Here is a 13,842-nt window from a genome sequence, read left to right as displayed (position 1 = left end):
TATTTTTTCTTATTACTTCTGGGAAAGCAATTTGTGTTACTTTGCTACAGCCTTTATTACCATTCAAGATGTGATTTTCTATAATGATTTAAAATGCTATCTCAAGTGTGTGAATAGAGGAAGCAACTTCTCTAAGCAGTGCTTTATGCCTCAGTAGCCATTAATCAATTCCCATGCGCTTTTTAAAATTCTACTTTTAATAGAAGGTACTGACCAGTACTGTAGAAGGTGAAATTTTGTTTTGTTAAATGATATACCAAATATAGTAAAATAGTGTAATCTGTAAGGATGGAACAAAACTCAAGAAATCATCGTAATGGTGAAACATAACATGTCTTAGTGATTGTCCCAATTTTTCTGTTCACTTTAGCAAATCATTTAATATGAATCATAGAACCTTTTCCTTTAAAGATTGCAAAAGTGGTACAAAGAACTCCTGAATACACTTTGTCCGGATTCACCAATTGTTAACGTTTTACTACACTTGATTTTTTATCATTTCTCTTCTCTCTTATATTTGTATATGTGCACATAGGCATGTGTTTATTAATATACACACATTCTTACGTAGTTGTAATGAATGATTTGAGAGTTGCAGAAGTCATGCTCCTTTATCTCCCTAAATACTTCAGAATAATACAAAACTATTGTCTAATCCTCAGTTCTCATTAAAATTTTGCCAGTTGTCCCAGTAGTGTGATTTATAGCATGCCATTAATCTGCTCCAGGCTCCAATCCGGATCCCATTGCATTTAGTTTTCATGTCTCTTTAGCCTCTTGTAATCCTAATAGTTTCTTAGCATTTATTTGTGGTGGTCTTTCATAGCATTGACATTTTTTTTAAATAGCCATTTATATTACAGAATATCCTTCAATTTGGATTTGTGTGATGTTCTGTCACATTCGATTCAGGTGTGTGTTTTGATATGAATACTACAGAAGCAGTGCTGTATCCTTTACTGCCAGCGCATGGCATCAAGGGGCACAGGATGCCATTTTGTCCATTCCTGTTGATGTTAACTTTGATTGAGGTTTTGTATCCTAAAACCTTTTTTAAGCATAACAATATTTGTGGCTCCCTAGTTTCCTTTTTCTTAATCTCTCTAAGAACTGCTTTAGGCAGAAAACTCAGGACAGTGATACATAGCTTTCATTGGAAGGAAGGTATTACTGAATGGCTATTATGAACTAAGCATGTCCTACTTAGTATCTCCTTCAACTCTCACAGTGATTCTTCATTCATTAGCATCTACTGTGTATCATAAAAGAAGCAATCCCTGGCCTCAAGGAATTCACTGTCTGTAGGGGAGACACAATTACAATGCATGGTGTCAGCATGGGGAGAATGGAATGCCCAGGGTGCTGTGGAGGACGGACTGCCTAACTCAGCAGGAGGGACCCTCCTTAGATGACTTCCCAGAGTCAGTGAGGCTTGAGCCAAGCACTGGAGATGATTTAGGAGATAGTGAAAGATGAGGAAGGGTCATTACAGGCCGTAGAAACAAAAGCAGGAGAATGTGAGAGAATGTGGAGCATCACTTGTTTTGGGAATTCAGAATGGTTTCAGGATGAGTAAAACCTGTGGCACACATGGGAAACCCCCGAGATTATGCTGAAAAGATAGGCATATCCAGAGGACTTAGGCCTCTGTGAGGAGGTTGAAGTTTATCCTGAAGTTCTATGAACCTCAATGAGGATTTTTGAGGGAAGGAGAAGTTCACTCATTCATTAAACAGATACACTGAGCATTTAATATGTTCCAAGCCTTATTCTAGAGGCTGGGGATGTAACAGTGAATAAGAGAAATAAATCTCCTGCTCTTTTGGAGTTTACACACTTGAATCACATTTTAGAAGATCATGCTATCAATAACTTAAAGAGTAAAAGCCACGACATTATGATTAGCACACATAATGTAGGGGGGTCACAGGGAAGACAGTATAGCACAGAGAAGACAAGCAGTGACTGTAGCATCTTACTACACTGATGGACAGTCACTGCAGTGGAGGGGCGCTTGATAGTATGGGTGGATGTTGTAACCACAATGTTGCTCATGTGAAACCTTCATAAGATTGTATATCAATGATACCTTAATAAAAAAAAAAGTAAAGGCCAAGAAACTTGTTAAAAAGTAATTAGATAACTATACTCTGTGGTTATCCCCACTATTTTAAGTGCCTCTACCCTATAATGTCACAAAATTGAGAAATAGAAGCAGTATCCTAGATAAATATCATTTATGCCAGTTACACTGTGAATCTGAATTTATCTATTATACTGTGTAAGCAATTTAAGATCACTCAGTTTCTTTTTTTCATATTACAGAATTTGACAACTCATAGCTATTTCCTAGAAATGCTGATCCTTAAAAGGAATCTAACAGATTTCTCAGGACTTAGACACATTATTTGGTTCTTCCTCTTTTCTTCATGTCTATGATGTATAATTAATCATAGATTACTTCATTTTGTTTCATTTCATTTGCAACATTTATGAGCTTCACTTTGTCAGAATGAAATGCTTGTCCCCTTCTTTCCTTTCCAATGTGGCATAATTAGTGTTAGCATCTTTTTTAACAGGCTACATAAAGTTTAGTGGCTGGATTAAATCAAGTCATTAACATAATGTGCTACCCAGTTTGCCCCTATCTCTCTCCATTTCTAGGACATCAAAGTGCCACAGAGCACCAGTGTAATTGGGCCTTGCTGGCCTGTCACATTCCGTCAGCCTGATGACTGCCGATTATACTAAAAAGCTTCTAGGGGTGATAATTAACAGAGGGGGGCACGTCTGAGATATGTAAAACTTTGGACATTTCTCTATGAATATTTCATTAATTTGAATAATCAGAAGTTAACAGTATCAATTTGATATAGAATACATTGGTTAAAAGCCATATTTTAAGTCCTCAAAATAGATATCAGAACTGAAAATTTTCATCTGCCGTGGCAATAAAAAAAGAATTAACAATCTTTCTCTCACATTATTTCTAATTTTATCATTTAAGCAAAGCAGCTTTCAATTCTCACAATTAAATGTATTGTCATCAATGCACAGATTTCTTAAAGTGCCTACAGGTGAGAATAGGAAGTCAATCTGGAAGAGCCATAGACTCTTGTGCAGTGCATATTCACAGCTTTCCCTTTCTCCATTCCTACCAATAGCAGTTCCGTAAAAGCTGCCATATTCAACTGGACTAAACTGGAATTCCACCTGGAAACTAGATTCTCTTGAACGATATGTATGAGCTGGTCTCTCCAGATAACAGCAATATAATGATAGCAAAATATGTTTTAATATGTTCAAAAGCAAAATGTGTAAAACAACTTGCGCTTTTAGAATTAATGTATTAAAAGTTCTTAAATCATTTCAGAATCAACTATGATATCAGTGGGTAAAATAAGCCCCTCCCAATGTTTTACATATGGAACTTGAGCTAGATAAAGTAGGTTTCAAACTATATTTTAAATAAAACCAGAAATGGTGAAATACTCCCTTTTAGTAATTGTTTTAAAACTTTTTATGCTTTGCAACTTAATTATCTTTTTCTGATATACCATAGACATCTTTCCACAGGATTATACTCTATTTCTTTAACATGTGCATAATACTCCATTGTATAACTGTACCATATTTATTTAAATAAGCCCCTTTTGTTGGACTGTTAGCTTTCTATCAGTTTTTGCTAATATAAACATTTCTGGTTAAAATTTTTTATACATAACAAAAAATGAAAATTCCTGTTTTCCTTACTTCATACCCTTTCCAACTAATGGATAAGAAATTATCCATTGATGGTTCCACTTAAAAAAACAAGCAAAAAGGTATATTCATACATACCATACATACATATTTTTATATGAGCATACAGATATAATGTCAGCAAAGAAACTGTCTGGAAGTGTATAATCCAAACACTGCTAACAGTGAGTATTCCAGGAGTACCTCTGGGTCAGGAAAGGGGCCAGCAAACCATGCTCATGTACCAAATCCATTCCTCTACCTATTTTTATAAATGAAGTTTTATTGAAACACAGCTACATCCTTTATTTACATATTATCTATGGCTGCTTTCACTCTACAGAACAGAGTTGACCATAAAGTCTGCAATCCTATTGTCTTGCCAGTGGGTTTCAGCCCCAGGCAAGTTCATTACGGATTCAGTGTGACCAAAGAAAATGACAGTAAAACATTCTTGGGGTGAAAGGGTTATTACCCATCTTTATTTCCACGGTAGCAGGTCAATCACTAAAATCCCATTCACTCAGAGCTAGTCTGCATGCAGCAAGCCAGTCTCTGCCTCTGGGCCTCTCTGCCCGCACAGCCATCCCACACAACCGTCCTCTGGGCCTCTGTCATTGGCAATGCTACCACTCCAGCCTCTGATCTGCTCTCCTGCAGCCTTGCAGCCATGCCACTGTGTTGCCCAGACCACTGGGTGGAGCTCTTTACAGTATCAATAGCAATGTATTGCCCACATGTGTGTAGTGAGCTAGCCAACCAGAGTCAGGTGAGAATCCTCACCACAGGAACTTTCATTTTATCTACACTCCACCCCTCCGAGTGCCTCCTCTACTACATCCTTTACCTTTTCTACAGTGCCTTGCAGCAATGCTAGCTCAGTCTTCAGCAGCTCACTTACCTTCACCTCAATGCTTCACAACTGGTGTTTTCATGCCACCTCTGCCTGTGCTTCCCTCAGGAGTTCGTCTTTTTCCTTGATGGTCTTTTCCTCTGTCAGAGCACCTGGCAGTGCTGCCGTTTCGTTCTGTAAGAAATCTTTTACCTCTTCAACAACATCTCACTGCTGACGTTCTCATGCTGCCTCCTCTTGTATCAATGCCATTTCCTTCTTCAGTGAATCCACAGCAATTTGCAGCTTGCGTTCTTGTGCTGCCATTTCTTGGGTCTTTTTCAGGAGCATGTCCTTCTCTTCTGTAGACTTTTTTAGTAATGTGAGAAGCAGCCAACCCACATGCCCGCTGCCTCACGGGCACTCTGTCTCTCAAAAGACCTACTTACTATACCAAGGGCCATCCCTACTGCGTCAGGCATCACCTCCACTTGCCTCCAGTCCTGGGGTGGGGCCCAGCCCTCTAGGAGGCAAGCCATCTCAGACCATGTACCCATTAGGGGACATTTCACTGTCATCCCATTCATAGAGGCATCTCACTGAAGCACCCCTACCATAAGGGCAGCCTATCTTTTTCCTTGGTCAACAATGAATCCTGCCAACTAGGTCAATTGTCTTGCCAATGGGTTTCAGCCCCTGGCAAGTTCACTATGGATTCAGTGTGACCAGAGAAATGACAGTAGAATGTTTCTTTGGGGTGAAAGGGTTTATTACCTGGCTTGTTCTCCCAGCGGTAGGTCAAGCACTAGCGTCTCTGCCTCTGCCCAGAGCATTGCCTCTGGCCAATAGCTTATTGCCTACTGGTGTGGAAGCGGTAGCCTAGCAACAGGCCAGTTACATCATCAAGTGGTTAAAGTTCAGTGAGGATCCTGGCCATAAGAACCCCAACTTCCCCACACCTATAAATATTTACTATCTGGCCCTTTACAGAAAAAAAAATGCCAATCCCTAAGTTAGGGGATGTGAGGGAACAAAGAACTTTTATATTTTATTTTTAAGGATTTGTATTGTTGGATAATTTTTAATGATGAGTTTAAATTGCTTCTAGAAAGAAAACAAGTTGTTAGCTAATTCTGTGTTAAAATGTTAAATAGTAACTAAAGAACAGTTAAATATGAATATTGTGGAAGGTTTTCTGTAAATATCTTAGAAAGAATCAACAAATGCAGGCTGAATCCTTTTTGGTTTAGATCAGTGGTTCTCAAAGTGTGTTCCCCAGACCAGCAGCACCTGAGGGTTTGTGAGAGATGCAAATCCTTGGGCCCCTCCCCAGACCTGCTAAATCAGACTCTCTGAGATGGGACCTAGCCTTTCAGGGTATCAAGCCTTTCAAATCATTCTGGCTAGTATTTGAGAACCACAACTTTAGGGAAAAGCACTGCTTCTCAGTATGGCTGCACATTAAAATAACCTAGGGATTATTTTAAATACAGGGCCCAGGTAGGTTAAATTACCCAGAAATTGAGAACCACTGTACTCTAACATCTGTTCTTAATGATGGTGAAAGTGGAATAGCATATCAAAATCACCTGAAATTGAGGTTAACTTTTAAAATTTTTTCACATTACTGCCATAGTAAGCCAAAGTTAATGATGGGAATATGTCATATCCCTCAGGTGTATTAGAGCAGGAAAAAATATTCTAACCATTGCTCTAAAACATGTGGTGACAAGCTTCTGTGATTTGCTGACCATTACAGATGTAGTACTTTATATGGTATATAATGGAGACAGGGACAACATTCTAAAAATAAGCACTCTTAATGCTCACACCATTTTGATCCCCATCACTGAAATTTTCAATATTTATATTATTTGTTCAGTCTAGTACCTTTAACAGAACATCTGAGCAAAGATAGGTTAATGCCACTGATGAAAACTGGGTTTGTTGTTTATGCAAAACATTACCTCAGCAATTTCAGTTTTTCTTTACTTTTATGTCTCCCAAAAAGCTGTTGTTTTAAATAACCGAAGAGTCTTCAATCAAAACTTGTATAAAGAGTGGATATGAGGAAGTTGTAGAGCCTCACATGAGGTTGAACCGACTTTCTTGAAGTGTTTGAGATGACCCTGCCCACTCCCAGCCTGAAGAAGGAAAGTTATTAAGAATCGCTGTTAATCAGTAGGCATTCCTACCCTACTTACATATGGCTTTGACAATACCAGTGCTTTGATTTTTTGAACCAACCATTTTCAGCTTTTCTTAGAACTCACCTCAATTAAAATTTTGCTCTTAGAGGACATAGACATAGATCATCATCTTCCATTTCCATTCTGTCTATTGTTTTGCTATAAAGCACCAAGTTCTGCATACCATGGCTCTATAAGTAAGTTTTATTTGTATTTACTTAAACACAAACACACATCTACACATACACATATATGAAACATTATGGTGGTAAAAAATAATACTAATAGAAATCATACAACCATTTGGGGATTAGTTTAATGATCTTTTGAAGTTGAATTTCTCATACCTATCACCCAGCGGTTCTTCACCTAATAGAATCACATACACAAGAAAACGTAAAAGGATATTCAATACAATATTGTTTGTAATAGAAAAAAATTGTAAACAACTTTATTCAGCAGTAGAGAAATAAATGGACTATAGGTTATATATACAATATAAATAAAATTCTATACAGCAGTTAATATAAACCAAATATATTTTAATTACCAATGAATAAATCTCAAAAATAAAGTATTGAGTGAAAAAATACAAATTGCAGAATGATTAAGAAGGAAGATTCCATTAATATAAAATCTAAAAACAGAAAACAATACTACACGTTCTTTATGGATATCTACATATATAGTAGGAAAAAATAAAAACATGTTTGAGAGTGATACAGAGCAACTTCAGGATAGTGGCTCCATCTGGGGGAATGAGGAAGTGTAGGGGAAGAATTGGGAGGTAGAGGGTTTACTTGTATCTGAAATATTTTGTTTCTTCAACAGTAGCAACAAAAAGGTTTGAATCAGATGCAACAAAATGATAACACCTGTTTAAGATATTAAGTACTTGAATTATTTTCTATATAATTTTTAAAGTTAAAAAAATGCTTATTCATTGTAGAAATTAATAATGAAATAAAAACTCACATGCAATCTCACCATAGTTAAGATTTAAATCTAACTGACTGAAACAAGTTGCAAGCCTTTATCATAGCTCAATCTCAGTTAAGCAACACTGTGTTTAAGGGCTATCAAGTATTAATTTTTAGAAGCCTAACAGTCCAGCTCCAAGTGTAGCTGCTATGACAGTTGAAACCAGAAGATGAATTCAGCATGATCCTCTGAAGTAAAACATAAAAAACTTAAGCATGCCCATGTAAGCCCAAGTAAATATTACAGAAAAATATGGCCCAAAATGTGTCTTAGCCTCAATTAGGAAGCACTAGTAGAATTAAGACAAAATCATGAGAACTATAACATTTTTTTCTCTGAGAGTAATACAGGCTGTCATCAGATTTCTAGACCACTCAATCACATAATATGTAGTGTCCATCTATACAAACAACTAAAAATAAGTTGCTTGCAGTTCTTATTTGAGTGACTGCTATTACTTCTGGTCACTGCAATCAAAAAGTTTAAATGCTCTTTTTAATATGCTAATGTCAGCATCTTGCTAACTAGGGAAGGTAATAGGGCAATTGGTGAACAAAACCAAAAGAAGTACTGAAAAGTAACATCATGCCTAGTAACATATGTTCACACACATCGGACAGAAACAAAATAGGGAAAGCCTACAGCCTATACCATCTGACCAATTTACTGTATGTGATGGACACAATCCCCTGCAGAGGTATGACCTGTCATGTTGCTCTACTAATTGTGAACAGATATGTGTCTGCATCTCTCTAAAAAAGACTTTTCACTTCAGTCAGTCATTTGATTCAGTATATTATTACCCCTGCCAATTCTCCTAAATTTTTTTGTTATTAAAGTATTCTTTTTTATTTTTAGTTTTTTATTTTGGTATCATTAATATACAGTTACATTAGCAACATTATGGTTACTAGACTCCTCCCATTATCAAGCCCCACCACCACCACATACCGTATTACAGTCACTGTCCATCAGCATAGTTAGATGCTGTAGAATCACTACTTGTCTTCTCTGTGTTGCAGAGCCATCCCCGTGCCCCCCACCACATTATACATGCTAATCATAATACCCCCTTTCTTTTTCCCCCCCTTATCCCTCCCTTCCCACTCATCCACCCCAGTCCCTTTCCCTTTAGTAACTGTTAGTCCATTCTCGGATTCTGTGAGTCTGCTGCTGTTTTGTTCCTTCAGTTTTTGCTTCGTTCTTACACTCCACAGATGAGTGAAATCATTTGATACTTGTCTTTCTCCACCTGGCTTATTTCACTGACCATAATACCCTCTAGCTCCATCCATGCTGTTGCAAATGGTAGGATTTGTTTTCTTCTTATGGCTGAATAATATTCCATTGTATATTTGTACCACATCTTCTTTATCCATTCATCTACTGATGGACACTTAGGTTGCTTCTATTTCTTGGCTATTGTAAATAGTGCAGCAATAAACATAGGGTGCATATGTCTTTTTCAAACTGGGCTGCTGCATTCTTAGGGTAAATTCCTAGGAGTGGAATTTCTGGATCAAATAGTATTTCTATTTTGAGTTTTTTGAGGAACCTCCATACTGCTTTCCACAATGGTTGAACTAGTTTACATTCCCACCAGCAGTGTAGAAGGGTTCCCCTTTCTCCACAACCTCGCCAACAGTTGTTGTTGTTTGTCTTTTGGATGGTAGCCATCCTTACTGGTGTGAGTTGATATCTCATTGTGGTTTTAATTTGCATTTCTCTGATGATTAGCGATATGGAGAATCTTTTCATGTGCCTGCTGGCCATCTGAATTTCTTCTTTGGAGAAGTGTCTGTCCAGATATTCAGTCCATTTTTTAATTGGATTATTTGCTTTTTGTTTGTTGAGGTGCATGAGCTCTCTGTATATTTTGGATGTCAACCCTATATCAGGGCCTCAAACAAGTGGAACTTTGTCTAAGGGAGATTTCAGATACAAACTTTGAGCCATATAAATAGCATAGCATAGATCTGGGGAAATGGCTAGAGTATAGGGCAATAGGTTTTCAAATAGAGAGGTGATACCTGATTTTTTTAAGCAAGAGAATTCTGCCCCACAGAGAATAATTGAGGCTACAGGCAAGGGATTGGGGCAGGAGTGCCTCACCTCTCTTACAGCCACAAGAGTAGATCCCCTAATTTTTTGAGTGTGTACTGCACATCACACCAAAGATACAATAAGCAATAATAGTCCTCATATCACTTTGTTTATAGTCTCTACCATCCATCTGTCTACAGCTCTGTCAGCCAGTTATCTCTTATGATTCCTTCTAATTTATCCCTCATTCTGTCAAACTACTTTTTAATACAGGCAGTTATTGAATTAGTTCCTCCCTCAGATCAGATGAAAACCTAAAGAAGTTTCTCTAGAGATGAGAAAAGAAACCACATATTGTTTTGTCTTTATATACCCAAGAACTGACACAACATTGAAATACCATAAGCCTTCAATAATTCAATGAATCACTGAGATATTGAAGAAGGAAAATGAATAGGAACTGGTGATCTACAGGATACTGTGGGTGTGGGAAATGGAGGTGGCAAGGTCTCTTGATTGGTGACCAGGTAGATGGTGATATCCTCACCTGAGATAGGAGATCTCAGGGGATGAATTGAGATTGGTGGAAAGGAGAGGGGAAATGAGTTCATTTCCAACATGAAGTTGGTGTTGTCTGTTATGTACTTGATGTGCTTCCTAATCTTCAAAATCTTCATGTATAATTCAGTTGAACTTTTGATTTACAGAAGCATGAACACACCAGAATTGTTTCGATGTTGAAAAATAACTTCGCTAGACCCATTAGCCCAAATGTATAATGTTTGGACAATTCTTTGTTCAGAGCATGCTTCCCTAGATATATACTATTTGAGACGTATCCCTTATGGGATTTATTTTGATTCATGTAACAAAAAGAAACAAAAAAATTGATAGCTAATAACTTTTGTCAGTAATATCAGCTGGCGAATTAAAAAGGACATATGATAGAGGTAATGACTGTGGGGGAAATAACAAAAACAAAAGTGGACCAAAAGGAAGATAGATATCATAAAAGGCACTTTAAAGCTCTTCTGTTTCTTTAGATAACATGGTAGATTTTCTTTTGGTTTGTTTGGTTTTGGTTGGTTTTTTTGTTTGTCCCTGAGCCAAGTATCTACTTTCATTTAGAATTTTATTTTTGTGTTTTATTTGACAGCCTGAATTTATTTTTACAATAATGCAAGTTTTCATATGAAGATTGTACAATTCATATATTTTAATAAAATAACCACTTATATATATTTGATTCCCCTGCTGTTTAAAAGTTCATTTGTCTCTTCATTGGGTTCTATTATAAACAATTTTAAATTCCTCTCTTCACAATGTAGAAATAACTATGCCTCTTTTGCTCTTTTATAGCTATTTTCCTTTAATTCTTCTTTGTAGAAGCAGAAATGTTTTATAAGATATTATTGTTACAATTCTAAGTTTGTCAAATTACAGATTATGTAATAACTTAATTATGCATTGTGCTATATTTAAGCCAGAACTATAAAAATGTGTGTGTATGTGTGTGTGTGACAGTATTTTGACAACCATAATACATTTTAAGGAAAAAATAATAATCATTTAAAATATTTTTTTTTACCATGTTCATCTTCAGCAAGCAGAGAAGGGCATTTCTGAAGTGAGATTAGACAATAGAGCCAACTTCATTTTTTATGCACGTGAACGGAGAGGGTTTGAGGTTATTAGTTGAAACCGAGTAACCTTTCCAGGCTTTCATCTCTTTCTTTTCAAATTTGAATATGAAAAGCATATTCAAGTCAAAGACCATCACTTTAATGACATTTGGCAGTCATTTGATTTATTAGGTTTTAGAAAAAATTTTCCTTTAAATATTTCATCATACTATGCTAATCCTAGTAATATTGCCAGCTGCAGCCTTGTACCTGTATTAGTGGAGACAGAATGGTGTGGAATTTTCTCTGTCATCCTAGTAAAATTTCCATGAATCTGCTGAATAATAAAATAACCTTATTGAAATATTCAGATTTGAGTTTTTAGTTAAAGTGTCTTAGAATACATAATAAAAGAAAATGTCTTTTGAAAGAAGGGGGTAAAATTACTTCATCAAATATTGAGGGGGTTTGACAGCAATGGAAATTATTCCTTATGAGGATATTTTTAAAATAGCATACTTATGCTTTTCAATCTGAATAATTATATTCTTTGAAAAATCTAAGTAATCACCATCATTGAATCACTGTGTTGTACACCTGAAACTAATGTAAAGTAATCACCATCATGAATTTGGCTACTTACTTATGTTTTACTTCCTAAAAGTTGGTCATATAAACATGTTCCAGGATATTCTAATTATTATTTGAAGTTATATAATTTACCTCTGACTTATATACTCTCTGTAGTGTGCCTCTGAATTTATTAGAGAGAAATTTAGTAAAGGAGAATAAAGAACAAATTTAATATTGTTAAAAAAACATTTAACTGAGGTGTTATCTTGGTGTGATTTAATTTTTAAGTCATAGTCTATTTGTTTTAAGTCATTACTCACAGAAACATATGTGACTCACATCATAATGTCTGTGACACCAAAATCTATTAAATAAGGATTGAAGTGAAAATTACACAAATATATTTTTAGTTGTTAATTCTGTGTAAGAGATAAAAAAATAAATTGCAAACAATATGCATTTTGTTTGAAAATTTACTTATTGGGTGAAATATGTTATGACAAAATATATAGGAGAATGAACTGTACTTTCTGCTCTAGTTAATAAGAATTTATAGTTACATGTACTAGCATAGTAGCTAATAAAGTATACAACAGGCTTTGATCCCTGAATAATCTAAACTTTCTCAGGTATTGTAGATTAAATAAAAGCACTGATAAACATGTATTTCATTACATAGTTTGAAACAAGGCCAACTGATACTTGTCATTCTGAAAGCAATGGGAGATGAAGATCTCATAATCTTCACTTTTGATAGACTATTAGTGGGGTATTTATAGCCTCAAATGTAAATCAGGAGTCTATTGCCATGACACTGTTAACTTCAAACCCTGGGGCATTAGAATCTCATTCTCTCTGTCGTGAATAATCTATCACATGTAAAACTATACAGGACACTACTATATAGTAGGGTGTTCCAAATGTGTTTCAAAAGAGAAACCCATTGGCCTTCATGTCTCACTTAAAATTGATAGTGAAAAAATGGATAGGATTTTTTGTTCATTTGTTTTATTTGTTTCTTAGTTGTTTCTTTGTTTTTGCTCTTTAAACAGCCATCAGAAAAAATTCGGATTGAAATCATAGCTCTAAGCCTTAATGATTCTCCAGTAACTGCAGATGACACTATCCAGCGACTATTCGTTGAATGCCGATTCTATAGTCTCCCTGCTGAAGAGACACCTGTGTCACTTCCCAAACCCAAGAGTGGGCAGTGGGTCTACTATAACTATAGCAATGGTATGTATGGTTCATTTATAATAAAGACTTTTATTTTTGTCTTTGTCTATAAAGGAAGTTGAAGGAACACGGAGAAAGTATTATTCTCTAAAGTTCACATGAAATCATGGAAGTTTTGTCAGAATATATTAAGAAAAGTCAAACCTGGAGCATAAGGATTAAGATACGAAGAAATACTAAAGAGAAAAAAAAACTAAGGAAAACAATGTTTCTAGATGCTCCTCCTACATCATACTATCTTACATCAAAAATGCCATCTAGGTCTACACTTGAATTTAATCGAAAAATGTAATTCAAGGACAAAGAAGTACTACTTTCTTAATCATGATTTAAACAATTCAGTGCCCTAATTTTTTCTACCTTTCAGATCAATATCATCACACCGATTTTTTTCTTTTTGTAATTTAAATCTACAATTACATGAGGAATATTATGTTTACTAGACTCCCCCAATCACCAAGTTCCCTGCACAGACCCCATTACAGTCACTGTCCATCAGCGTAGTAAGATGCTGTAGAATCACTACTTGTCTTCTCTGTGTTGCACAGCCCTCCCCACACCCCCCACTACATTATACATGCTAATCATAATACCCCCTTTCTTCCCCCCTCCCCCTTATCCCTCC

General features: G+C 36.0%; 1 protein-coding gene across 5 annotated transcripts in view; it reads left to right on the top strand.

The window, feature by feature from the left end:
- RPGRIP1L (RPGRIP1 like) overlaps positions 1-13,842 on the top strand; it is a 100,473-nt gene that overhangs the window by 65,039 nt on the left and 21,592 nt on the right. For 3 of the 5 annotated variants that reach the window (XM_036881037.2, XM_057492743.1, XM_036881034.2), the window contains exon 23: positions 13,034-13,217. In XM_036881037.2, coding sequence (XP_036736932.2) covers positions 13,034-13,217 — 184 coding nt within the window. Of the gene's footprint in view, positions 1-6,584; positions 6,755-13,033; positions 13,218-13,842 lie in introns of those variants that run through there. The other 2 variants (XR_008993974.1, XR_005023856.2) reach the window with 2 other exon arrangements.

Source organism: Manis pentadactyla, chromosome 15 (assembly GCF_030020395.1).
Source record: "Manis pentadactyla isolate mManPen7 chromosome 15, mManPen7.hap1, whole genome shotgun sequence".
NCBI classification, from domain to species: Eukaryota; Metazoa; Chordata; class Mammalia; order Pholidota; family Manidae; genus Manis; species Manis pentadactyla.
Note: the sequence above shows the minus strand (reverse complement) of the source record. Positions and strands in the feature narration are given on the sequence as shown.